General features: G+C 41.0%; 3 protein-coding genes across 12 annotated transcripts in view; 1 reads left to right on the top strand and 2 right to left on the bottom strand.

The window, feature by feature from the left end:
- Positions 1–16635, bottom strand: part of Ipk1 (Inositol phosphate kinase 1) — a 73639-nt gene extending 57004 nt beyond the window's left edge. For 2 of the 4 annotated variants that reach the window (XM_083095328.1, XM_083095330.1), the window contains exon 1: positions 15462–16632. Coding sequence is in view for 2 of the 4 variants with exons in the window: in XM_083095327.1 (XP_082951453.1) it covers positions 15462–15780 (319 nt within the window). In the remaining 2 variants the exon portion in view is untranslated. Of the gene's footprint in view, positions 1–15461 lie in introns of all 4 variants that reach the window. The other 2 variants (XM_083095327.1, XM_083095326.1) reach the window with 2 other exon arrangements.
- A 588-nt stretch (positions 16636–17223) lies between these two features.
- On the top strand, positions 17224–26970 carry Sas-6 (Spindle assembly abnormal 6). Of its 6 annotated transcripts, none has more exons than XM_083093025.1 (5): positions 17224–17638; positions 17816–18342; positions 18435–19183; positions 19261–19439; positions 19507–19667. In XM_083093025.1, exons 1-5 carry the CDS (start codon positions 17450–17452, stop codon positions 19528–19530), a joined length of 1668 nt encoding a protein of 555 aa, XP_082949151.1. In that variant the 5' UTR covers positions 17224–17449; the 3' UTR covers positions 19531–19667. The 6 variants fall into 6 exon arrangements, with proteins under 6 accessions (XP_082949151.1, XP_082949150.1, XP_082949146.1 ...); XM_083093024.1 differs by adding an exon at positions 21365–21854 and having other exon boundaries at positions 17225–17638; positions 19261–19755; XM_083093020.1 differs by adding an exon at positions 21317–21854 and having other exon boundaries at positions 17225–17638; positions 19261–19755.
- On the bottom strand, positions 21153–24687 carry Plekhm1 (Pleckstrin homology and RUN domain containing M1). 2 transcript variants are annotated; one of them, XM_083093018.1, is made up of 4 exons: positions 24476–24686; positions 22595–24297; positions 21873–22508; positions 21153–21786 (listed from the first exon to the last, which is right to left on the bottom strand). In XM_083093018.1, the coding sequence occupies exons 2-4, from the start codon at positions 23954–23956 to the stop codon at positions 21622–21624; spliced, it is 2163 nt and encodes a 720-aa protein (XP_082949144.1). In that variant the 5' UTR covers positions 23957–24297; positions 24476–24686; the 3' UTR covers positions 21153–21621. The 2 variants fall into 2 exon arrangements, with proteins under 2 accessions (XP_082949144.1, XP_082949145.1); XM_083093019.1 differs by having other exon boundaries at positions 21671–21804; positions 24476–24687.
- Positions 26971–27237: the final 267 nt, after the last annotated feature.

The raw sequence follows: 27237 nt of genomic DNA, 5'->3' as shown, positions 1-27237 counted from the left end.
TTACCAGTTAATATTTTTTTCATATTGTATTATGTTATAAAATATTACATCACGTATAAATCAAATTAATATTAAATTAATAAATATAAATTGATATTTTTTATACAGATATACTATTTTAATCATGTATTTAATCATGTATTTAAGATTTGCGATATTTGAATTATTTATAAAGGAATTAAAAATGTCTACTTATCGTATCTTTCAAAAAGAGAGTTTACATCTAAAGCATATATTCTTTTTTCGATAATTATACAATCTACTTTATTAAATATCTGTGTTAAAAAATTAATACAAAAATTCTATTTTGAGCACAGCTTATTGTTTCCCAATATTTGAAAAGCATTTGCATTGACAAATTCTCTCTGTAAAATACAAAGAAAGCAAAGGAATTTACTGTCTATTTCTTTTATTCTACATTTTTTTGTAAATGTTCTCTCGCACACAGGACTTGGTTATAAAACTCTCGTCCTTTCCAGTGACTACCCACGTAAATAAAGAATAACTACATTTTAGTTCAGCATGAACGCAATAACTCACAGTTTGTGACATTATTTTTTAACCTTTCTTTTTTTATGTTATTATTCACGCTCTTATTGGGTTTTAATTTCCAAAATACAATATTACTATAATTAATTAAAAAACAAAGAGTACATTTTTCCATTTGATATTTTATAGAATATTTGTATTAATTTGCTTTCATTATGCTACGCGATTAAAGATTACATAAAGCTTTTTAAAACTTTACATTAGTCTTTTTTGATAAATAAACGATTCTTATATTCCGATTTACATTCGAGAAACGTTAAATTGCATCGGCATTTTGGCCATCGCAATTTCGTCACTCGAAAAAGATTGGAAAACCCGATATACGCTTTTAGCGAATGCAAAATCGGAGCTGGCAGCTGATATCGACACGATATGAAAGATTGCGTGGCGCGGTTCATGCCCCAGGTGTTCACAACGAAGGTTATTATATATTCTAGGGGTAGTAAAAAAGAGCGCGAGATATACATATACTATGTAGCACGCGGTTATGAGCTGCAAGTTGCAGACATGGCAACGAGCGCGATCTGACCGTTTTCCGGCCCAACGGCTTACAACTGGTCAGTTAATTTAGGGCAAATCGAGCGTAATTTTGCAAAACCCGAGACGAGGGTGAGCTTCATCGAGGTGGATGCAATTTTTATAGCAAAAGAAAATACAAAACATTTTTAGGAGAAAGAAAGAGCGAGAGAGAGATTCCTATAAATATTACAAAATTATAGTCGAGAAACAGCGATGCATACTTTGCTTATAAATAATTTTTTTTGTAATTTTTTCCAAAGACGTCTTGTTCTTAATTTAACGTATTACATAAAAGTTTATTTGCAGTCAGTTGTTGTTTCCTTTGATTCCTATGGAATAGTTCATGCACGCTACGCTACGCGCACATATTGCGTAAATTGTATGAATCATATAGAGGCATGGTATAGACACTCGAGCGTAAAACTTGTGTATTTTAGCAGCACGAAAAATCGATCGTAGCTTTAAGCTTTATCGTGAAAAAAAAAGGCTTTCAAGGGGGGAGGGGCCGGGGACAAGCGGCTCCCTACCGATATCTCTCCGCGTGCCGTGCCCATAACTAGGTTGGTACCCACGATTATACTACTATTTACTCCCTACGTGCGCGGAGTGCATCGATGCTTACACGCATGCTGGCGATCGATGCGTAGAGCTTCGGGGGGGGGGGAAGCGAGAGGAGGAAGGACGGTGAGGGGTGAGGTCACGCCGGATGGGCGAGGGGCGAAGGGACGCGAATAAAACGAGACTGCGGAGACAGCTGGTCGTTCTGCCCTCGGGACAAACAACGAACCCACATGACGCAAACGCGCGCACACATACGTACGACGGACACGCACACACGCACGACGAACGTGTTCGCGCGCAGCCACGCATACTGATCGCTCCCTCTCCTCTTCTCTCCTCTCCTCTCCCGTTGACGAGACCGATATACGGAACCAGCTTGCATAGTTTTCCGAGCACACATAGGAGCCTAGGTCGAACGGTATCGATAACAGATATATTAATGCCATCGCACGAGTCTCGCGAGCATTCGGACAAGTATCGGACAGGTGTCAGCCGGTTGAACGAAAATGTGTACACGACGTAGGAAAACATTATCGGATCGATCGATCGATACGAATGAAAGGAGTAAGTTGTCGCGTCGAGCGTCTAAATCCAAAATTACATCGATAGGAGACGGTATCCTCTCGTTTTTCCAATTTCTTTCAGACGATACCCCGTTAACGGTACAAGGAAGCGAAACTCGACGAATGAATTGATTTCAGCGGCAAATTTCCACTCGATCGAGCTGCTCCTATCGACTTCCGTGTCATCTCCCGTCAAACGTGTTTTTAATGTGTTGTAGGAAAAAGCGCCGAAAATAAAAAGCCGCGTATGCTATACTCGAGAGCGCCCGCGCGCTTCGCTAGATTAATTTATCATTCGTAAGCCGCCAATGACTATGATAACGTACGAGACCGTTAGTGTCAATGAGCCGTGAGCAGGATGTATCGACTATGTCGTTGACCGCTTATATATTGAAAACTAAGTAGATATATACCAACAATAAGAAAGATGGGGCATCGATTACAAAATAAAATGTCGAAAAGTTCAAACGAGTTATCCTATAACGAAGAATTATGAAGCAAGAATCAAATGCGGAAGGATGGAAAAAATTTTCATAAAGATCGGTATTAAAATCATGCTTTGAGAAATTATTACATCACCAAATTTACGCCTATTTCGTTGTATAATCCGTTAATTAAATCTGCTCGCGCGATAAGACATCATTAATCTCTGTTAAATCTTTAAACGGCTCTTACCACGATAATATATAGCGATAAACGAGCAACAGTCTCGCTCTTTTCCTCGTTTTAATTGCGTCTGTTTGAATTTTAGGTCCGACAAGTTTTGAATTTCGCTTCTCGTTTATCGCGAATGATTAAACAACGACGGTCAGCGAGGAAGCAAACGAGCGCGGTCGGGCTTCGACCCAACCGTTCGAAGGCTTCCGCTTGCGTCGCTTTAAAAGCTTAAAGCCAACGCCTCGAAAGGGGAAAATTGTCTCGCGGCGTTTTACACATTTTCTTTTCTTTTTCCCTCTTTTTTTTCGTTGCTTCAGCCCGCGCGATGGCGAGAAAAACACGCGAAACGAGGCCGCGTCGGCGCAGGATGAAGCGTGCTTATTAGTGGAACGAGGCCAGATGAACGAGGCCGAAGGAACTTCTTTATCGCTCTTCCTTCGAGTAACGCCCCGTTGTTGAAGTCGCGCTACCGTTAAAACCGTACTTCGTGCGTCTGTTTTGTGTTTAATCATGCGTCATCGACGACAATCTCCCGTCCAACTCCCGCAGGCGATATTTCATCCCGCCACGATGAAAAGAGATAAAACCCCACACAAGTTGCGCATGCATTATTGATGCTTTGAGGAATAGAATAAAAAGTGAGATAAATTCTTATACGTCGCGTTTTCTACATTTTTTAATTGATCATCCGTGCAATAGCATTTTGCGCTACAATATTTTTTCTATCGCTTTCCTAAGTTTTGTAAAGCGAGTAAAACGAGACACGCAACATTTGTGAAGTAATATATGTAATAAATTAAAGATGGAACCAGTTCCTCTCCCAGAGGGAACTCTTCATGGTCAATTTATTACAAATTTTTATCGATACAATTTCTCAAAGTAATATCGACCCAAAATACTCTTTTCTAAATCGAGAACCCGAGAGAAGAAGCAGTACTCTCTAAAAAACGGGAAATTAAATTTATAGAATCTATAGCGATATTAAACCATAAGATTGAAATGTATCAAGGAAATTCCGATAATCAATCGACAAGATGAAAAAATAAACAGCTTTGAAAATTGTTTCCCGATAATTTTAAGATTGAAGAGCGAATGATCGAGTGCTACGTCGTAGATCAAATTATTATATTACTCGATGAAACCCGATCTACCGGAGCGATAAGCGATAACCTTGTATAATAAAGAAAGAGAACAAATATTATACGAGTGCTCGATGAAAATCGCCGTATTATGACTCGTATTATTTATCGCTTTGCGGCGATTAAATAAAAGATTCAGCCATCGCGCATACGCGCATGGACAATGCGAGCAACGCGATTGTTAATTTCAATTTCGCGAGTCTCCGTGTACAAAGTGAAATATCCATGGTCTGAATTCCCGTAACGAGAATGCATTCTCGCGGGACTTTCATACCATGACTTGACCACCATCATCGCGGTCTCTCGATTAATCGCGTCTGCTACGTACAGCTTCGTATCAATTGCAGCGTTGCCAGCGTTACAATGCGCTCCGTAATTCAACAGATGCTCGACCGGAGCATCTGCCAAGGGCAGAAATGATTGGGCGACCGACGAACGTTTCGTCGATTAGATATATCGATGCTGCGCGACCGAGGACTTTGGATCGTTTTTTTATATTTTTGCAATTTGTTTGACGTTAAACTCACGGTGCGGGATTCGCGAGGATGACGAACCTGCGGGTGGATAACGTTTTGAAAGTCGGACGGTGTACAAAGTCACGCTGCCGGCACGAGTCGCATGAATAATCTTACGGTTTCTTTGTTCTCTCCGATGGACGTACATGTATTTATTTCGACTTACGTCGCGCACGGATCGCAAGGTATAGGCTTTCATAACGCGGCTCGTTATACGGCCAGCGCGTGAATGAGTGTGCGTTCATTATCGCCCAGAGGCTTCCTCCTCCCCTCGATTCGCGCCTCTCTCCCCGGAATCGTTCGTTCTCGGATCGCTTATCGCGCCAACGTGGTTTCTCACGCTGTTTCGTCACGACCGGCCGATTCTCCGTTTTAATGGCGATAAATCTCGCAAGGTATCTCGCGGCGTTGAATCGACTGGCGCTGAAGGCGCGCCGCTTAAACTCGTTCGAATTGATCGCGGCATCGCGGAAATCGCGAATCATATTGGGAGATGACGAAACGAAACGTCCGGCGCGTAATATCGAAAATATTTCTCGCGCCAAAGTCGCTCGGATGCTTTTCTCTACGATTGCTCGATCGTACGTTTTCGATGGGAAAGCAATTGTTTCCGATGAAAATATTTACTCGTATAATTGCGCCCGCGGGAAAGCGGTTAAAACGCTTGGCAATGTAAATACGTCGATATTTGCTCGCTCTCGCGATCATTACGACGTGCATTATGTATCTTTCGGACTACTCTATATCGGGGTAGCCTATAATATCGCTCGTAACTTTGTCCAACTACTCCTAAACTCTGAATCGGCGGGCATGAATAGCGCGACGCCATTAAACTTGGAGTAGTAATAGCATCTGAATGCAGTCGTCATCGTGATATGCAATCGGATTTAGTGTCAACGTCCCCGGCGAGCGCGTTTCGCGAAGAAACGAGACATGTGAATAGAAGAGCGACGCGGCTTACGAGCCAATTGAAAGACCGAGTTTACGAATTCTCGGTAGTTTTCCACTATTATTACGATAACTACGATAACGACGAATGGAATTTGTAAAATGACAATTATTCACACTGATTCACACACTCCACGTCATTCGGATAAAATAAACTACCGATATCGTAAAGAAAAAAAAGAGATAAAAAGAGAGAGAAAAAAATTCTTCGTTAATTCGCTAGTTTTATTAATTTAATTTTCATTTTCGATTAAAGTTTGGTGCAATTTATCGACAGTATCGCGAATGACGGAAAAAACCCAATGTTATTTTCATATAAAACGAAACGGAATATACGCGAGCAAACTACATAATTATAAATTAATTCGCAATTGCTTTGAAAAGCTATATTCCAACTTTACAAACTAGATAACGACGATAAATTGCATCGACATCGATCGATGGTACGTCACGTGATATCCTTTCGCAAAGGAAACAGACAACCGATCAATAATATTCACGTGCAAACAATAACTGTAAAGGTTATTCACTCCTGCCTCCTCTTCCCTTCCTCCTTCATATGCAAAGGCAATCTATTCGTTTATTATAGCGGACATGGTATCGCTCCGAGCCCCATATTAAGACTGGTTGCTTGACACCGTTGAATCGTTGTAAGCACGAAATTGTATCGACATCAACGGTAGCTCCGAGTGCGAGCATGATTAAATAGAAACTCGATATTATTAGGTCCGAATGGAAGTCTATTACCGATAAATAACTCGCTCTCTCTCTTGTATAACACGCAGATACACGCGAGCGATCAACGATGCGGCATAAATAATTTAAATGCGCAATGTCTAGTCGAATTATTGCTAATAAGTGTTACTATAGACCATTATTGATTTTTATGGACGGCCTCGAGTAGCGATAAAACTCCTCCATAGCGATAAAACGTTGTACGGATCTTTCAACAGCACGGATAGTCGTCCAAAGTATGATGAGATCTCTCTCTCTCTCTCTCTCTCTCTGCGCTGTTTATACAAATATAGACTAATCAGTAGATTAGTACAAAAAAATTGCAGAAAGGCGAAAAGTGCTTGCAACGGAAATGAGTTTCCACTCGCAGCTGTTGGATAAATTGATTCCCGGTTGGCCTCAAGCAACATGCAAAATTATAGATGCATAAATGTTCCGAGAGAATCTGCGCGTGAATGGTTCTCGCGATTAAAATTCTCAAGACAAATAATTTATTTCTTTCGGCGAGATGCGCTTCTTTCTGGTGTCAGCGATCTGCAAATCGTTCGCAAGTTCGTTTTGCTTCTCGACTAGCTAAAAGCGTAACGGAGGAACGTTATTTCCGCAAAGATGTTCTTCCTCTCGACGCGAGGAAAAGCGAAGCAAAGACTAGGAAGCTTCGCGCCTCGCGTAATCGACGGATCTCCTACGATCGAGAACCGGTTTCTCTCTCTCTCTTTCTCTCTGCGTCTCTTTATCTGGTCTTTTCCGTCGTTAATGATGGAACGATTATCGATCAACATTTGTAATATTCATGGAAATGACGAGAGTGAGAATGCATTCATCAGTGCGTGTTTGAAAGCGTATTTCAGCCATAGAGAACCTCGCACGTGATGCTTAATCGCGAATTCACTTTTATACAGCGACATCGTGCTCATAATGCGTTCGAGGAACATCGTGTCCATGGTGATTGCCTCTCGTGATCGCTCATAGTTCCCCTCCCGAAAGAGAATGCTGTTGTAGGGGCCGTTCGAATTATAAGCTCGATCCCGAAACGAGTCGTGTTCAATACACGTGCATCGTAAATTATATAGAGACGATGCACGCATGCGCAGTCGAGGTGGCCTTAACATCGTCGTCCTTAATGGTACATTACGATAGTCTTACAGGATTGCGTCACAAATGAGAAAAAGTCGCATGGTTCTCTTCTTACCTCTTTCGAGGGAATTATACTTTTGGCGTAACCTACACTTTGCGAGCTAGTCGACATTTTCTGAATAAAAATAGCGCGTCGATATCAAAGTTTGAGGATTTTCCGATTAAAATCTCCCCGCGTCCGACGTGGGAAGATCCGGGGAAATTGCGCCCCGTGAGAGCGAGAGGCAGGGGAGGCGGGCTAGAAACAGAAGGGGACTCTAGGAAAGAAGGGAACGCGGACTAGTCGCTCCGTTGAAGCGCAGAGCGGAGAACCGACGACCGACGAGCGCCGAGCCTGGAATCGAGGGTCTTTCACGATGAGAGAGCGCGCCATAACGACCGGCGAGCGAAGCCGGGCGAGGGGGGATTGGGCGACGGAGGGAAACGCTCGAGGGTCGAGAGGCCCGTTACGCGACGTAATAATCACGCGAAATCTCATTTCGGAAAACATTGGCGCGTGGTCGGGGCGGTTAAAAAAATTGCACGCGAGCTGGGAAAAGTGTCGAGTAAATGAGATATCATCTGGAGTAAACGCGCGAGTATTTTTTTATCGAAAGGGAGCAAGAGAGAGGAGAGAGAAAGAGAGCAAGAATGAATTTTCACGACATACATCGCGACGAATGCAATTCTTGAAAATTGATCCGAAACGCGTTAGAATATCTTTCGTTATTCGAGCGTTGTTCGCGCCAACACCTACCTCCGGGTTCGAGAAGCGCTAACGCAATAAACATTGCGTGTGTAAAACAATTGACGCGCGCGAGAGAACGGATCTAACAAAATCGCGCCGCGAAATGCACCCCGGACGGTGGAGAACGGAAGGCGAGGGAGGAGGGGGAGGGGGAGGAGGTGGAAGAACTCGCGTTTACCTACATAGAACTTAAATTTACCGTGCAATTCACGCGCTCGCGAACGTGCGCATCGAGCACACTCGATTATATGCACACATGTCTCGGGCTACATGCACATTTTTGCATCGACGCTCTCCTCGTATAATTACCGGAATATTAAATATACGCGATGCGCAGCTAAATAAGAGAGAATAATTTCAGTTGCGTCGTTGGCATTTTTCTTCGATAAGTCAGACGTAAGCCGAGACCTTTGCGTTTAAACGTAAGCTTTTCTCTCTTGACGTCATAATTCAGAACCGCGCGTAGGTAGCTGCACGCGTAATATTAATAATCGATTATCCAGAGAACTTTTTTTTTTTTGCGTAAAGCGTAGGGCTGTCTTTTCCACGAAAAAAGCCTCCTCTCGGTCCTTTCCGGAGGCAGTGGCATTAAGGCGAACCGCACGAGTCTAACGGGAGCGTCGGCTGAAAGAAAATGACGGGGTCGACTCGCGCGGCGATCCAAGCGAAGGCTGAATCGAGCGAGGAGAGAGCATCTGAATATGCGGGCGGGAATAGCGCTCTCTTATTAGACTAGATCGTCCTAGCCGTTTCATTAAATGGAGAAATCCTTTCCGCGACGGCGGCGCCGGCGACGATGACCAACTTTCGTCGGCCGGGGATCAAAATGCCGAGAGAGATATCATCGTCCGATCTCTCCGAATGAGAGACGCGGCTTCGCGACAGGAGGATCGGGTGCGCGAGAAAGCTCGTGACTCCCGCTCGACACGTGGATCAGCCGCGCGTCAATGTTACCGAATTGTCCGTTTTCGACGACGCAAAAAAATTGGCAGCTTTGCGCGTAGTTGTAGAGAAGGGGAGGGTATGCGCGTCCGCGAGGATAAGAGAGAGATGCGCGGGAGGCCAGGCGGGGAGCGAGAGTGGGATCGCATGAAAGCCACTGAAACAGGGTAGGGTAGAGAAGAGACGGAAGAGGCAGGAGAGAGAGATCTCCAATAGCGTAAGACTGATGTGATGCGCAACTTTTAGTTAACGTTAAACACAATACACTCTCTCTCTCTCTCTCTCTCAAAAACTATCAATTTAATAGTAATCCCCGTTTCACAACTTGACCAAACACTAAAATAAAATGATCAAGTATGAGTTTGCGAAAATTTTGACATCTGGCAAATGTCAACGAGGTGAAGCCTCGTTGTCAATCTATCATCATCGGCTGAAATAATGAAAGATGCTGCAAACGAGCACCATTATGTCGTCCAGTCTGAAGGCGAGCGAACGATCTCTCGTCAAAATTGGACGTAAGCGACTTTCGCCGGCAGATGCGCGCGTTAATATCGCAGCAGGTCGCAATTTCGCAGGGCCTCCGAGAGAGCCCGTCGTCGCGTCGCGTCGCGTCCGTCTTCTCCCGGCTCGCGCTTTTTGCGGATCCGCTCACAAAGGGAACCGGGCGAACTCGGGGGGCCGGTCTCCCCTCGCGATTACGCCAATGAGTCGACCCAGCGAGGCAGCACGGACAGCCGGCTGCGCTGTTGCCAAGCGGAAACCACAAACCGGCGGCATTTTCTTCTTCCACGAAGACACACGAACAACGCGTTCCGCTCGCCTACCGTATTACATGTACCGCGTACATGCACACGTGGAGGAGGAGGAGGGACTCGCCGAAAGAGGGTGGTGGCGGAAGGAGGTGGACGCGGCATCGAAATACAATCAGACGCAAGATTAAGATGGAAGATTAGCGACGCGTTATAAGGCTACAGCTGCGAAAAGCGACGCAGCCAGAGTATATCGGAGTAAATAATTTCCAAGCGACTCGCGGAGCGAGACATTTTCGTCATTGTTTGCAAAAGACTCGTTATCGCCTGCATTCGACAACACACTAATGATTCGTTTACGATTGTCTGAGATAACGTGACCGGTAATTCTCGGACAAATAGCGGATGAAAAAAATGTGCTCGCTGCACATGTCGTTATCGTCGATGCAAACAATGAGCGATAATAATGATAATTATTATCAACGATAAATTATGCGCGCCGCGTCTCTTCACTCGCTGACGCTCTTAATTCTATGGAGGATCGGCACGACTCTAATTATTCCAATGCGTTGCGAAACAATCGACGAGGCGGTATTAGCGCTAAATGTAAGAGATTAGGGAGTATTTATATTTCCGAGCGCGTAACAAAACACACGGGTATCGATCACGTGGCAATGCACGCGCGTTTAAATATCGCGTGTGACGTGCGAATCGATTAAAACAATTATGTCGCGCGCTAAAATTAAATGGCACGTTTCGCGACGTACTAAATAATAGTCGCGCAAATATAATCCGCGATCGTGAATTAAAGGGGAGAGGACTCGCACGACGCGCGATATATTTTTAGATTAGGAAATTGCCCCTTATAATTGCGGAACGGAAAGAAATAACCGCGGAAATATCTCGAGAGGTTCCGAGTATGTGCGTGCGACGGAGTTATAATTTTAACGATCGCTTCGACAAACGCGTTTGTGCGCTTTCTTTGTTGCTCGCGCGGCAACCTGACGCGCGCGATGCGCGTAAAATTTTGTAGGAAGTGATTAGAATTTCAACTGCGTAAAACCGCTAGCAGACTTCCTCGTAACGCGCGTTTTCTACGGGCGAACGAGGTCATATTACGAGGGACACGCCATACGCCGAGCTCATAATAAATTATTTCCCCGAGACATGGTATGTGAAAGATGTCGTTAAAATGTATTTCCGATAGCTATCGATGGATGATGAATCGAATTATACAGATGTGATATGGGAAAGAAGGTAAATAAAGTGCAATTTAAACGGTAAATGTTTTAGAAACAACATGGCAGGATCTCGCGATGACAAAAATGTAAGATAATGTAGATTAATGGAAAAGAGAGAGAACAATTATAATGAAAGATACTTCAAGTGCTGTGCTATTATATTAATAATAGTGTCGAACATCGTTTCTTAATAAAAATGTGTCATCTCTCAATCTCAAATTGCAATCTCTCAAATCTACCATAAATATCTATCGCGTAAATCTGCAAACGTCACTTTCTTTCGATACAATTTGATTTGAATGTCTCACGCGTTACGAAACATGGTTAAAATATCGATTGAAAACACGAGTATATTCGAAACACGCTGTCGAAAAGATTTGGAAATCGCTGGCGATCGGTAAAATAAACAAAATGAGAGAAACCTTCGCGGAGAGATGACCGTGAGCGAAAAGGAGCGCACGAAGGACAATACGGAATCACGTGTGTGAAAATTTATGGCGGGATAGACGCGAAAATTAACCTTCTTTCCGATTTATCTACCTAATAGCGTATACAAAGCGCTCGAGAAGTTTTCATATTCCGTAGACAGACTGCGTAGACGTCCAGCATTGGAGGGAGATGTAGCGATAGAAGGACGGTGCGTACGTGCCAACCCACACGTTAATAACGCAGAAACGCACACCGGCACGTATCCGGATGTACGTGTACTCGAGTCGCTCGTGGTTCCTTTCATCAACATAAATTTGCAACCGCGTCGGCGATCAAACCAACCAGCAGGCTCCTTCTACGTTCTTTTCGTTGCGATACGATTGCGTGACGGTATTAAACGGTGCGTAAACACATGTTCCTTTCTTTCTCTCTCTTTCTCTTTCTCCCGCGCGGACAATATGGCAGGAAGTTTCGCAAAAATTAAACGTCCCGGGGACAATGGAAACTCTTTCCGGCTCGACTTTTTCCGGCAGATGTACCGTTATCGCGATATGCGCAATCGATCGAATTAACATCGGCGTAATTCGATCGCGTTGTGCCGTTCGCAAATACATCCATTTGCGTCGAAGTAGCCTCTTTCGATAATTTCCCGAATGACGAAACGATGTAAAGAATATTAATCGAGGGGTAAACCGCTGATCAAAATTATGTACACTAATGCCTACTAATGCCCAATTCCTGGGCATTACTGCTAAATTTTTAAAAATTTAATAATTTAAATTTTAACAAATTTAAAATTATTATTTGGAAAAAAAGACTTAATAATACTTTAACGTCCATAATACGCATTAATACTTCAATAAAATCTAATAATACCCAAGTAATGCCCAAGCAATGCCCAGTAATGCCTCAAATCTGTACACCGCAATGCCCTCAGCGGTTTACCCCTCGATATTAATATTAATTAGACGACGTAAAAATTGAATTCCGAATTAGATGGCGTATATCTTATTTGCAAAGTTGATCGCGAGCGGGAGCACGCCGTTGATTATTTCGCGAAACAATGGCTTCGGCATATTTCTAATATCGTCCGGGGCGGACGGTAATCGAGTTTCTGGCAGTTGGAAGAAGGAAGGATGCACGATCGACGGACCTTGCGTCGCCGTCTCTATCTCACGCGCGGTGGTCTGGAATTTCCTCCGATGATTAGATCACCTACGAAATAGCACGAATAGCCGAAAACCCGACCTGACGATACGAAACGTTTAAACAAACTGAAACAGGAGCGCTATAATATAACGTCGCGATTGTAGCACAATTCGAGCATAGATTGTAAAATCGCTTACGCTTACGGTTACACGAGCCGGATTTACGTTTCGGCTTAAATTTTCGCCAAGGATGGCTCGATAGATCTGTTTGCACGCTCCTTTGAAACGCGCAAATTTCAACGTTCAAGGCGAAATATCGTCGAGGCGTGATTTTTTCGACAATAATTCAATTTAAAGAAAAGATACAATTTTTTGTCGGACGAGAAAAAGTGCACGATATCAATGACAAATTAACGATTCCGGCCTGATGTTTCGTACGCGAAATTACCCCCCTCTTGACATTAAGGTGACGCGAAAGAATCTCGACGACGCTTCGACAAATAATTTCAACAAATCCGTGACGAGAAAAGAGTCGCGCGATAGAGACCGATTCCTCCCGCCGATGACCTCGAAGCCAATCAGCAATTTTACAATACCTTGATCTCTCGTGTTTGTGTTCGTGAGAGCGAATGAGAGAGAGAGCGAGAGAGAAAGAAGGGGAGAGAGACGCAAACGCGCGCGTTGTTGCCACGTCTCTCATCGAGAGCCATGGACCGTCCAAATACGCTTCTTCCAGAACCCTCCGGCATCCTCCAGTCCCCTCTTTTCTGGCTCGAGCCTTAAAGGCGATACGAGTATATCTCTTTAAAGCGCCAGCCAGCGACGCGGCAGTGGTGCTCACGATCGATAGTTTGCGAGCCACGTCGCGAATGTCTGTACGTAAATAACAACAATTTATCGTCGGCGTGTAAACTATGCGATTGCTACTCGATGCGTAATCTACGTAGACGATGCATAATCGCGTGCACAGACGTCACACGTAACAACGAGACTGTATTGTACCTTCTCTCTTTCTTCTCTTATTTCTAAGAAGACTTTGATTAGAAAATTATGCTTGCGTTTCGCAACGTGAAATTTCCGAGAAAATCCAAAAGATAGTCGTGCATTTCAATGATCGAGTATCCACCGACTATAAACCGAAGCGTCTCGATAAATTCGAACCGAGCGATATTACGTGGAGGAGAAGAAGCGTAAAAAGAAGCTCCGTCCAACGAGAAAGAGAGAAAGAGAGGGCCAGACATACTCTTCGACTTCGATCAGGTGTGTCGGAGCTAAAACCTGTTGGCTCGCCTTCTTCCTTCCCTTTATGAGCGAGACAGGTGGTTACAGGGCTCGGCAGCTTTCGACTCTTCGAATGACGAGGAGGAAGAAAGAAGACGCGTAGCGCGGGGGAGAACGCAGGGAAAACGGTCGAATCTCATTCGGGGGATCAAATTTTTCCGCTCCGAATGCCCCGCCGCTCCTCGTAAATCCCCTCCGACGAGGGGACAGGCGGACGCGCGCGAGGCGAACAAAGGCTTCGCGAAACGGAGCGCATTCGAGAGATGCGCGGATTTGCGAAATAAGCGGCCTCGTTATTGCCAGCGGGCCATGAATCGCGGCTTCGTAACCGAGTCATAAGGCCCCGTTTTAGCGACTAGAAGTCTACTTTCCATCCCCTGGACTGTTGCGAGGGCGAGGAACGAGCGACCCGAAACGACGAAAATTTTGTCGTGTTTTGTCTTTTCGAGGAGAGAGAAAATTCAATGAAATACAAGTCTCTTATTCTTTTGCGTTTATCATCGTATCATGGATATCCGCAAATAGGTAAAATTAATAAAAGTTAATGAAAATATAGCGAGTGCATAAATCGCTTGAATGGAATATCAACAAAGAGACGCGCTGGATGTAAATTTTCAAAGACCGATACGTTTATCGAGCGGTTACGAAAGTTTCGACTGCGATTCGATGCGACCGGTGATGAGATCGGAACAGGGAGAACGATTACGTCTATTTTCGCGTAACACGCGCGCAAAGTTTCCTACCGAGTCGCAAAAATATTGCGCCAGATGCACGCATGCGCGGACGAGCTTCGCGCGGCGTAAGATCCCAAGTGCACTGACCCCTTGGCCGCCATGCGAAAGGCGACTGTGTAGGAAAGTGATAGTTATGAATACGTACGTTCGATCGTAATACACACGTCGCTTTATTACTTCCCTTTAAAGCCGCGATATCGACTTCCGCCTATTCGATATTGGCCCATTTGACCGACAGCTATCTTTTACGCGATGCTCCCAGCGAGTCATCGAACGATACGTCGTTTGCGATTCTCTTTTTATTTTTATCAATAATCGATATATGTATGTACAAGTGTGTGCAAAGATATATACACACGAATATCTTTCTCTCTTTCTTTTATCGGTTTAATTTTGCCCGAATTTAATTTTGACGCATGTATGGTAATTTTATTTATTCGCAAAAAAGTGGTATTAAAATCGCATTATAATTAAAATAATTTGTACAATTCAATGTGTATACATACACAAGCGTAGCATCGAGATTGCGGTATTTTATTAAATCTTTGCCGTAAATATTGTGTCGCTCTAAGAAAAGCAAAAAAAATATCTTTAGTATTTTTCAATTAATACACGATTAAAAAAGTACTTCCATCATTTAATAACCGCGTTCGCGAACGAGTTTATTGAAAAAGAAAATAAAATCAGCCGACAGCTTTCGGAGCACGCCTCAAAGAGCAGCACGTTCCACGCGCCTGGCTCCGAAGCATGGAATGCAGAAACGCTGCGAGCGCCACCGGTCGACGTGTTGGAGAACACGCGGCTGAATTCGGGAACGATAAATTTCTGCTTTTCCAGCAACAACCGGCCGAGAGGTTAATTGGTTACGAATTTAAAGAAATACTCACGTCCTCTCATCCGTCTTGCTCCAAAAACGTCATTGTTGGAGCTGCAATCGCCGTATCCAACCGCTAACCGTCGTCCTCGTCGTCGTCGTCGTCGTCGTCGTGGCGCGGGAGCCAGCGGATCCCATCGTCGTTTTGCCAGGAACACGGTTACTCGTTGCGTCACTCGCGGCACAAGCACTCGCGCACTTTGGCGACACCCTGGCGTCGCGACGCGTCCGTCGACGCGCGTAAACGACGATCGCAATCGTACTTTACTCGTCGCGGAAGGCGCGAACCGCCCGAGACGGGGCCTGTCAAACGCGGGACAGTCGCATGGCATGGCGACCGCGGGCGCAACTCGGCACGTACGGCGCTTTAAACGCTACGTCACCGTCTCCAAGCCGCGCCGTCATTGGCCGCCGCGGCGGCTGTCGGCCAATCGGGCGCGGCCTCGCAGAATCGCGCGGGAAGCAAAAGACGCTCGACTTGTTCGCGCGCACAAACGAAGCGTTATTCTCGCACCGGTCGATTCGTCGATTCGTTGAGTCCGCGTAGCGTTGATGCTCGAATAAAAACAATTATCGTGACGCTAATTATCTTGATTTTACGATATCTCGCGTATATAAATTCTAATCTATCAATATTTCCACATTTTATACTATATATATACATGTAAATTTGTATAAATTTATTCGAAATAAAAGTAAATTTTTCAAATTTGTTTCGTTATCCAGTCGTTATAAGATAGGCGATTTTCATGAATTAGGCGAAAGAACAAAATTAAATTATTACGCGTGTTGAAAAGTGAAGCGCAATATTTTGAAGCCAATTTATTTATCTACACATACGACACTAATGATAGTTGTTGCTCTAATGATTGAATAAAAGTGCAACGCGGTTAATATCTAGATATCACATATATAATTACGTCAACAATATTTAATTTATAAGGACGCTTGATATATCTTTTCAACATAACAATATGTCGCATAAAAATAACATTTTACGTAACAGCGGTTGCAATATTTAGATGTAAATTTAAGAAGAAAGGAGATAAATTGTAATTGGTACCTTTGAAAAGCCTTCCATTTTCCACTTACACATTTTTAATCGTTTGGTTCGTAATTTTGAAAAAGAAAAATTCGTTTACGAAAAACTAAAGGAAAAATCCGGATTCCGACGCGATTCTCACTAGACTAATTTAGAGTGAAGTTTGTTGCAACGCGTATGCAAGTGGCGGTGCAAACGTATACGTGAAAGAAAAACTAACAATGTGAGCCAATCAGGGCGCAGCGATCCAACCATCGGTTCGCGATGCCGTCAGCCAATCGGAAAGCAGCAAAATCCGTTCCTAGTTACAAAAGTATTGCTGCGCTTGCGCTGTGATTAATTGACGCCGTTATCTTTATATCAAGCGTATGATAACGTTTTCAACTTTTATACATGTTAAAAAGGATATAAAGCGTAATTTTCGACTCATTTTATTATTATTATTAACATGCGACAATCGCCAACGATTGCTATGACTGGACATTGTTACCATTTTAATTACCTCTATCTCAAGTTATCAAATTTAAAATTTTAGCGTTCAGAAATAATGCTACGTAGCGATGCAACAGATTTTACGGCGTTTAGAGAGGAATTTAAAAAAAATGGGAGATAAATCGTGATCGATATCTTCAAAGAATCCTTTAATCGTTGATTTGCAATCTTCTAAAAAGAAAAAACTCGCTTGCGAAAGAAAAAAAGAAGAGTCCCGATTCCGACGCGATTCTCACTAATGGGGAGAGGGGAGTGAAGTTAGTTGTAACGCGTGCCGTCAAGATGGCGGCACAAACGTATATGTACGCGTCTGATACGCGTGCAATTTGCGTGCTTGCGCGATGTAAGCAAAGGAGCCCGTGTCGTATGTTTGGGAGCGTTTCGACCGGATTTTCCGCAACATCGACAAATGAGACGCGGTGAGCGACGCGAGATCGACAAGTGCTTTCCGAGAGCGCGATCGAACGATGAATTACCTAAACAGTATAGCAGGCGGCACGACGACCGTCGACTCGGGCCTACAGCTGAACAATGTCGAGATTCTCTACACGAAGGTGCAAAGAATTTATATCAAACCGCAGCATAAGGAAGAGCGCCAGCGAGATCTCAGAGTCAACGTTGAGATTCACGCTGGCATCAGTCCGGTTTGTCGTAAGGTAATTTAAGAAAATACTATGACTTTTATTCCTAGCTTTGAAAATGTGTAAATATTTATTGCTTCATCTTTTAATTTTCTGTTTGGTTGAACGTAGAGAGATGATAAGCTTCATTTTCAACAGCTTGCATACTGGACTTTGATTTGTTAATCGAGTTTTGGTCTCTTCTTGTTTCAGAGTTTATGCGTTTTGTTGTCCGATGACGATGATCCTTGTTTTCTTTATTCCTTATTCATCGCCGAAGATGACTTCAAAGTGCTAAAAGCACAGCAGGGTCTCCTGGTTGATTTTGACAACTTTGCTACTCAGTTGATATGCTTGCTGGAACAATGTCATATTCCAGGTACAAGCCTGTCAAAGACTCCACCAAAGTTTCTTTTGTTGTTGGCGGAAGAAACTGGGGATTGGAATTTTAAGCTTGTGGAGACAAATAACTTTAAACATCTTTGTCACTTGAGTTTGAACATATCACCCGCTAGTGACTCTGATTTGAAGATACATATGGCAATGAAGATTAAACAATTGAAGGAAAATATTTTACAACAGAGTAGAGATATGGTTGGTTTAGAAACTAGATTAAACGATCTAACAAATAAACTAGAAACTAAAGCAAAAGAATTAGAACATTTGGAGCAAAAATACCTGACTGAAAAAAGCCAAATACAAATTAATTCCTCACAGCAAATAAGTATAGAAAAGGACAGGTATATATAGTATAAGTTATTACTATGTTTAAACATTTTTATATCCTCTATACATTCCTGTTTTATACATTCATTGTTTAAATATTTTTTAGATTGGCTCAAGCACGTTTAGAATGGCAACGACAAAATGAGAAAGAGAAAATGGAAGTTGAGCAGAGACATGCTGAAACTGTGAAACAATTACACACAGAACTTGCTGAATTACGGACACAAAACATAACATTTAAGGATAAACAATCCTTTTTAGAAGCTACAAATGCAGAGCAAATAAAACAATTACAGAATCTCGAGAAGGAACTTAATATTGCCCAACGAGATTTGTCGCTACTCAAGAAGCAAAACTCGAAATTAGATGTAGATTATCACGACAAAGATAAAGCTGTTAATAATTTGCGTACAAAAGTAGCTGTGCTTGAACAGGAACTTAAAGACAAAACAGTGATCATTAACAAACATATGGAAATGCTAAAGTCGGGTAAAGAACAAAAACAGCATTTGGAGGATCTTTTAACCGAGAAAGATAGTCAATTGCAACGTAAACAAAATTCTTTGAGAGGCTTAAGTGACGAATTAGTAAAAGCCAATGAAATTTTAACTAAATTACAAAATGAACTTGCATCAACCAAATCCAAATTGAAATTAAGAACGAGCATAGCGCTCGAGCAGGAAAGATTATTAGACAGCAAGCAAAAAGAGGTTGGCCAATTGGAAACTAAAATGGACGTTCTTATTAGGGATATCAAAGATGCAAAGAATGAAGTAGGCAATCTAAAAGAGCAAATTAAAACATTGCAACATCAATTGGAGGAAAAAGAAAAGACGATAAAAAACAATGATAATGGTAAGTTGACTATTTTTTGTTTTTACCAATAAAAATTCTTACATGAAAAAAATTAATATGTCTTCCATCTTTTACAGTAATTAGTTGGTTGAATCGGAGATTAGCTGATAATCAGTCACCTTTACAAAGTGCTACTACACCAGCTCCAGTTATAATTCCATCTACCGTTCCACTAACATTACCCAGGACAAATAAATTATTTCCTAATCGATATGAAACGCGTACACCTGCACCTAGTACGACACAGCCTAATATGGTATCGGGATTGATGAAAAATCCGATCGTGCAAAATCCTAATATTCATCAGACCACTCGTACAACAGCTCGGTCGATGGGTGTCGGTGTAACGGAAAATTCTGTGGGCTTAACGACCTTCAATAAAAGCCCTTTGATCTCGAGCACCAGCACACCTATGGAGCGCTTCAACGCGGTGAATAAAGCATCGGGAAATCCGCCAGCCTCGACTTCAGCACCGGCTATAATCGAGAATAACAATGGTCCGACGATGATCTCGAATGGTACAAAAACGAAAACCGCGAGCATCGGTTTGCAAGGCGGATTAAGGCGAGCAGGTTTGTCCGATAAACCCATTTTACCTTCGGCATATTTTCCTAAGACGTTGCATTAAATGCTTGAAAAAACTGAGGAGTTGAACTCATATTTCAGAATATTTCAATCAAAATGCAGGAATGACAAAGCTGCAATATTGCCATTGACAATATTTCAAGTTTGTCATCTTGATGATAGTACAAATAATTGTAAGCATAAGTATTATTTACATGATATTTTTCACAAGAATTGTAAAAAATTTTTAATCCTACGTTGGCATCTTGTTATATATAAAAATAATATATTTGGCTAGCGTCATTCTAACTTTTTTGTGTCAATGTAGGATTAATAACAATATATAGTGTCGTATGTATATATATTTTGATACACATATAACAATGACATATGCATACATTCCGATCTCTCGCTTACTACAACATAAAATGTGTAAAATGCTAGGTGAATTCTTTATTTCTCATTACAATTAACTTCAATTCTATTTGGCTTTAAGATTATTATTATTATTATTATGAAAATTATCTTTTTAATTTATAAATATTATTTAAAACAAAATTCGTCTCTATATATTCGTTGAAATTTACATCAAAATATAATAATATGCAATAATATATGTGTATATAAATCAAGAGAGTTGCAATTTATAACATTAAAATAATTTTTTCTCTTGATAATTCTAATATCTAAATCTAAATGTGTTTTTATATTTAACATACTTGTAAAAATTGTAAAGACTTATATCAAATTATCGCATCACATATACGCAAAGTAATTTTTATGATAAATTTGAAACCGTTATTTTAAGATTAACAGGACACACGATTCCTTTATTTATCACAATCACGATCTAATGACCACACAACTGATTTCTAATAATTAATTTTTACATTATTAAATTTGTAATTATTTTTTTATTTAAAGTATCCTACTTTCATTCTGATAGGTACCTGGAAAATAATTTTAACTTTGTAGATTTTATATGATAGTTGTATAAATATTTTTATATATACATATATATATATATATATATATGAAAAAAATTAAAAAAATAGAATATATAATGTAGAGCTCTCTAATTTTACAACTTGTGACTGTAAAAGGTCAAACAAGGCCATTTAATGTAAATTCAAGAATGTGCCTTTTATATCGCAAAATAGATTAGAAAATTTCATTATAGTTATATATGCATATAATTTATTGTACATTTTTATTAAAAATTATTCGAGAGAAATTATTTCTTAATTATAATTTTGCATAAAGGCAAAATTGTTAAAGAAAACTTTTTCAAACTGTATGCTATGAGGTACAAATGTATCAACTAAATTCAATTTTATCAAGCATGTGAGTTTATTAAATTACATAAATAGAGCAACAGTATTAAATATAATAAATAACAATAAAATGACAAGTAAATGATATATTTTACTATTTTTGTACATAGAATTATAATAAACGTTTGTGTGTGTGTGTATATATGTATATACATACATAGACATATATATACACACATATATGTATTTATATATAAAATAGTATAAGGATATAATATTTCTTGTTTACATGTAGAAAGCTGCCAGTCTCGTAAGATAGTAAGGTACAAATATCTTTTTTCAGATAGTATAAATTTGTAACAAAATATTTGGAGAACTGACGAAAAATATACAAAGCTATTATATTTCTATACATTTTTATGCACAATATATAATATAGACATAATTATTTACACGAAAAAGTCGAGATTCGAAATTAAAATTATATGATTGCGACTAGTGAAATTAATCTTTTGGAATGCAAGTTATACAAACAATACTGCTTAACGCGATAAAAGGATGATAAAACATTGTTAGTATAAACATATCAAATAATGTACATTAATTCATATTAATCGGAGACGAGGATACACTGTTATGCGATAGGTCTGTACATCCCATATCTAAAAGAGGCATGTCCATCCGTTTACGTCTGCGTTCGCACTTTGGACAAGGTTTACTTGCGTTTAAGCAGTCCGTATGAAATACGGCATTGCACGCCCCGCACTGCAAATAAATCGATTACTGTAAGATTATTATATTAAACAGAGAAGAAAAATGTGTGAATAACGAAATGAAGACGCATTACTTACTCGAAACGTGGATTCCATATCAAAGGGATAAATGACTTTTGTGTTATTACAGACTTCGCATATAAAACCCTTCTGACTGCAGAGCCAACAATTGATTACATGATTCCTCGCAAATTCGACAACTTTTTGAAGTTGTTGCGCAAGAATTCCATTGGGTATGTCATGAAGGTCTAAAACGGAATATTGATGAACGTGTTCGTATAAATAGTCTCTAGGGGCAACCTTCTTTTGCAAAGATTCGATAATAGGTTCGCGACACGTGAATAAATACGCTCTCAGCAGGTTCAACTGAATTCGTAAAGATTGCAATTGAGCCATAGTGTCTACCGCCATGTAAATTTTTGGATTCAGAATCTTTAGATCCAAAAGGGCTGGATTTTCCGTTAAATATGCAGCGGCTTTTCGGCTAATGGGATATTGTTTCAAATCCCAATTGTGAATCATACGTGATGGTATGAGATACTGCCCTTCCGCCATACACTTTGAACAGTAGTAATTGCCCGAAAACGAGCACACGTGCGCTTTGGAAAAGGTCATGCCGATTGCATCACCACAATCGAAACAATTGTAATTTTGAACATCTAAACCTTTTTCCCTTGAAATATTACCTAGTTGTTCTTCAAAATTTATCGCAACCTGAAAAACAATGTACAAAAATTTGACAAATTTTAATGAAAATTATATTTTAAAATTATCACAAATATCTTATATCAGATATATACCTTTGGTTCGGGTTGATCTTTAGATTCTTCCTCAGCAGTTTCCTCTTTTTTTGGATATTTTTTAAAGAATTCTTGTAGATCTGATACCGTACTACTTCCAGCAGTTTGATAACTTTGGATAAGCGCATCGTATGTAGGACCATCGCCAGGTGTACGAGGCGCATCCTTTGTAGATCCGTGAGATATCACGGAAGTTAAAGAAGATTGGCAATCTTCAAATGAGGTCGACCATCCCAATTTTCCTATTAATGAATTTCCCACAGTGGCCGCAGTTATGTCATTAATGATATTGTTGCCTCTCCAAGTATTTTGTAACGCTGGATCTTCCATATCAGCAACAATATTATCTATATCTTCTGTTTCCACATTACCATTTGATATTTGTCGTACTTCCTTGACCTCTTGTTTATCTACCATATGACTTTTTATCACAGTATCCTCAGAATTACTGTGCAACCGTTGAGTCATATTGTCTTCCTGCGTTTTATCCACTTTAGTATCCACGGGATTGTGTTCGTGTCGGGCAATATTATCAGATTTCTTGTTAGCTAAAATAATTTTCAGCGCTTCGTCTTCACTGATAGATGCTACATTATTAAACATCGACTGCGAGGAAGTAAATGATTCTATTCCAATTGAACTACCGATAGAACTTGCAGTTTCTATTTCGTCAAAGTTGTCGGTCGATTCGGTGGTTATAGTTTTCGCTATATCTACCGCACTAAACACGGGACAAGATTTCATCGGCGGCGACCAAATGCCGGCTATCAGCAAAGGAGTAGTAGACCAAAAGTTTAAAAGGCTACTATTGCAAGCCAACTCGAATCGCATGTAATCCAAGCTTTCTATTAATTTTTGCGCAACCTCGACAAGATCTACATCCCTGATGTAAGCGGAACGATTGTAGTACGGCTTTAAAGCGGAACTGTCCCTCCTTATGGAGCAAAAGTAGCTAGCTAATAGACCCTCGTTTAGCGCCAATCGTATCCAAGCCCGACAATAACCAACCTCTGTGGTTACTTGGCTCAACGCTTGTATCTGGTCTATGATTTGACGATGAGAGAACACGAGCAGCGGACCCCAGAAACTCGGCTGTGGCATAGCGTCGAAGTCGGGACCGCTGAGAACTTCCGTTACTCGATTCAGCAGGCTGTCTTTCAAGCCGTGAAGGAAGATGGCCTCGAGCACAGAGCATAGGGTCATGCTCTCGTCGCAGTTGCTGACGACGCCATCGTCGGCAATCCTTGGCGCGCTCTGCATCTCCATGACACTCGTATTGAGCTGTTTTTGCAGAGAATCCCTGACTAGCAAGTTCCTCTTGTTGCCCGTTATAGAGTGGACCGTCTTCAGCAGCGAATTCATCTTGCACGCTATCGATACGGTATGTCACAGCGAAAATACGTCTTTTACGACGATGTCGTCGCTGGAGCATCTTCGCGTCGTGAGAGAGGCGGAGGATCACCCGGAGTCGAACTAAGCCTCCGGAGGTGTCCTCGTGGTGTCACGACTACGCGTCGTCGTCCTCGGATATATCGCTCCAATTACGCTCGAGGCTTGCGGCCGTCGCGATGATACTGACCAAGAAACAGGGAAGTGTTGTTGCGAAGCGATGAGATCATCTTATGCGTCAATGATAACGCCGGACGAGAGTCCACACACGTTAGCGTTATCGTTCGAACTGCGTACGTGAAGTAGGTTAGATCCTGGAGAAACAAAACATTTATAATCATAGCCCATAGGCTATCCGTCTCTCTCTCTCTGTTAATCACACCATATCCGGATTAAAAAAAACGCTGATTAATTTTGATATTTTTTACGTTCTCAATGCGTAATAATAGATTTTTGCAACGTCATCGAGAGAGATCGACAACTAGGTACTACCTTGAAAGACAATTCATCACACTGTCGGCCAGCTGTTCCCTACTGTCCAAACTACGCGTCAGGTGGTCACCTCCGTCACCTCATATCTCATTTCTAGGACGCCGTCTATTCCTCGAGAACATTGAAAATAGTACGTGACCCGACGACAGGTCGCGCTATCACCTATCACCTCGCCTTCGCTATCGTCGTTACACTTGTGATGGCGCGAATGCAGGTGCGCCATCGCGCCTGCGCGCGTCGCACTTGCTATTTCCGGCGCGAAATGCCGTCTCTCTTTCCCGCTTCAACACGGACGGACTATTCGCTTTTTCAATTCGGAGATAATGGAGCTTTATCGACGACGACGATATCGTCTAGCTAGGTATCTAATTATAAATCTGATAAGGTCATGCTTGGGTACTTTCGACGCACATTTCTTATATCTTATTTGCTCTCGCGAATAAAGAATTTCGAAAAATGGCGTGGATAAAAGAGATATCGATAGGCGAGTTTATCTCGTCAAGTAGAATTTTAATTAACTTTCTTCGATCCTATTTATTACTGTTGTATTTGTAAAGTTCCAAAAGCCGCCAGAGAACGAGTAGAAAGGTATCGTAAATGGATTGTTCTCGCCGACATAACCATAAAAGAAGAGAATTTTTATATAGCTTTAGAAATTTTATAGAATGCGCTTTCTCCTTGTACTTTCATGTTATAAAAATCGACGGCTATCGAAAACGACAGTAATTGCCGGCTTCTTCCAATTGAACGAACTTAATCATTAAAATGCTGAAACGGACGATGCAAGTAATGCGATCTAACATGCTGCGGCAGCAATATATGTATCACGCCATATATCAGTTTCTTTAACATTTTTTCAGCTTGGACATTATTTATGTGAAGTGTCCCATATAAGATACGGACCGATTCCTATTCATGATAAAGAAATAAGCGTTTTTTAATCACTTTTACCAAAACTTTCAAAAATGCATTATTTTCGCAACCTCGTTTTTTAATATGCCTTTCTAGTGTAAAATTTCTGGTCACACATTCCGTTACAATTCTAACATGTTTACATCTTTATAATAAAGCGCACACAATTTTATTTCAATTGACATAAAGCAAAGTGTGTTTTCGGGTGTCGATGTAAATAAAGTGGACATTAATATCTACATGGATCTGTATTTTATTAGTATAAAGTACCCTGTACACAAACGATTTATTTCGGAAACAATATTTCAAATTATATCGATTCCGCAAATCGGCTTCAAAAAAATGTATGTCTCTAAAAGTAAACCGATTGCAACGCGTAGCGCTTGTATCTCGTCTTCTTCTATTCTTGCTCCTATATTTAGATACGCATTTAATGCATCTGAAATGTTGGAACAGGTATACCTTGTGTGTGAATGACCGAATACGCATGACGGAACGATGCGTGCTATCCCGGGTTTGACGGTGGTGGAGCGCCGGGAAGAGAAGAAAGAAGGAGAAAGTGCAACCGGGAGCGAACGAGCGTGAAGGAGACGGCAGGTTGGAAGGCACGAGGACAAGGAATACAGTGGAAAACAGGCGCGTACGAACATATCCGAGTTCATCGTGTTTCAATTAATCAGTCCCCTCCTCTCGTGCCGAATATAATAAGAGAACTCTAATATTTTGCATAAATAATAATTAAAAAAGAAACACGCGTACCGAGAGATAGAAATCTACATTTCTCGATTCACGCGTATACAGCACGTTTATCATCTCAGCTTGTTTACAATCAAGACGCAACACGTGTTCGAGTCACACCGGCGTGCTTCTTACATAAGATTTATAACTGAAATCTAATGTATCCCTTTCTCGCCGGAATTTATTATTACGCATAATCTATTCGGTGATTTTTCCAAAATATTTACAAGTATTATAAATACTTGTGGATTTTTAAGTTCAAATTTTTTTATTGAGTTATGATAATCCGTCGATATAGGAACTTGTCAATTAATATTAAGTGTATTCTTTTTCGAAAAAAGATAAGCTAGAGAGCTAAAAGATAAGATTTCGAAAAAAGATAAGATAGAGAGCTGAAAGATAAGATTTCGAAAAAAAAAATAGATAGCTAATGATATCTATAAAGATACCTCAAACCTTTTCTCTAATAAATGTAAAAAAATGTGTTGCCTCATTTAACCATTGTACGTTAATGTCATTCGACAAAGAGCTCTTTAACTCTCCGACAGGTAGATAGTTTATTTTACGTTTAGGCGAGCGATTTTTATTCTCAAAGAAGGCGAAGTGAATGCGTGTTTTCTTTGTGCATAGAAACAATGCGTTTTCTCACGGTGCACTGCGGTGCAGAATTCTCTTGGCTGCGTTTATTTAGCGTTTATTACAACTTTAGGGGAGCACAAATGGCATAAGTACACATCTAATGTATTCCATTCTCTTTCGTACAGTCAAATGCGACACTTGCATAAGCTAGACACTCGTCCTTTTTACTGTCCTTGAGACACGAATATCATGGATATTTTACGGATATCGTAACGAAAAAGACAATTTCACTATCATTTTTTTATCTAATTGCTTATATTTTTAATAATTGGTACGTTTTCATCTCTTTGTATTTTGCGTTTAATAATATATTATTATTCGATTTATTTGAACATTTATTTACAGAATCTATAGAAAAAAATATCGGCAAAGAAATTGCCTTGATTAAGCTACGATATTTGGAAATTATGAGAGCATAAATATCTTTAGACTTATTGTGTGTGTTTGGAGAAAGCAATCGACGATATCTTAAA

Source organism: Camponotus vicinus, unplaced genomic scaffold, assembly GCF_025532165.1.
Source record: "Camponotus vicinus isolate PSW18456_S1 unplaced genomic scaffold, iyCamVici1.0 SCAF_3, whole genome shotgun sequence".
NCBI lineage: Eukaryota > Metazoa > Arthropoda > Insecta > Hymenoptera > Formicidae > Camponotus > Camponotus vicinus.
This window is presented reverse-complemented; position numbering and strand designations above follow the sequence as displayed.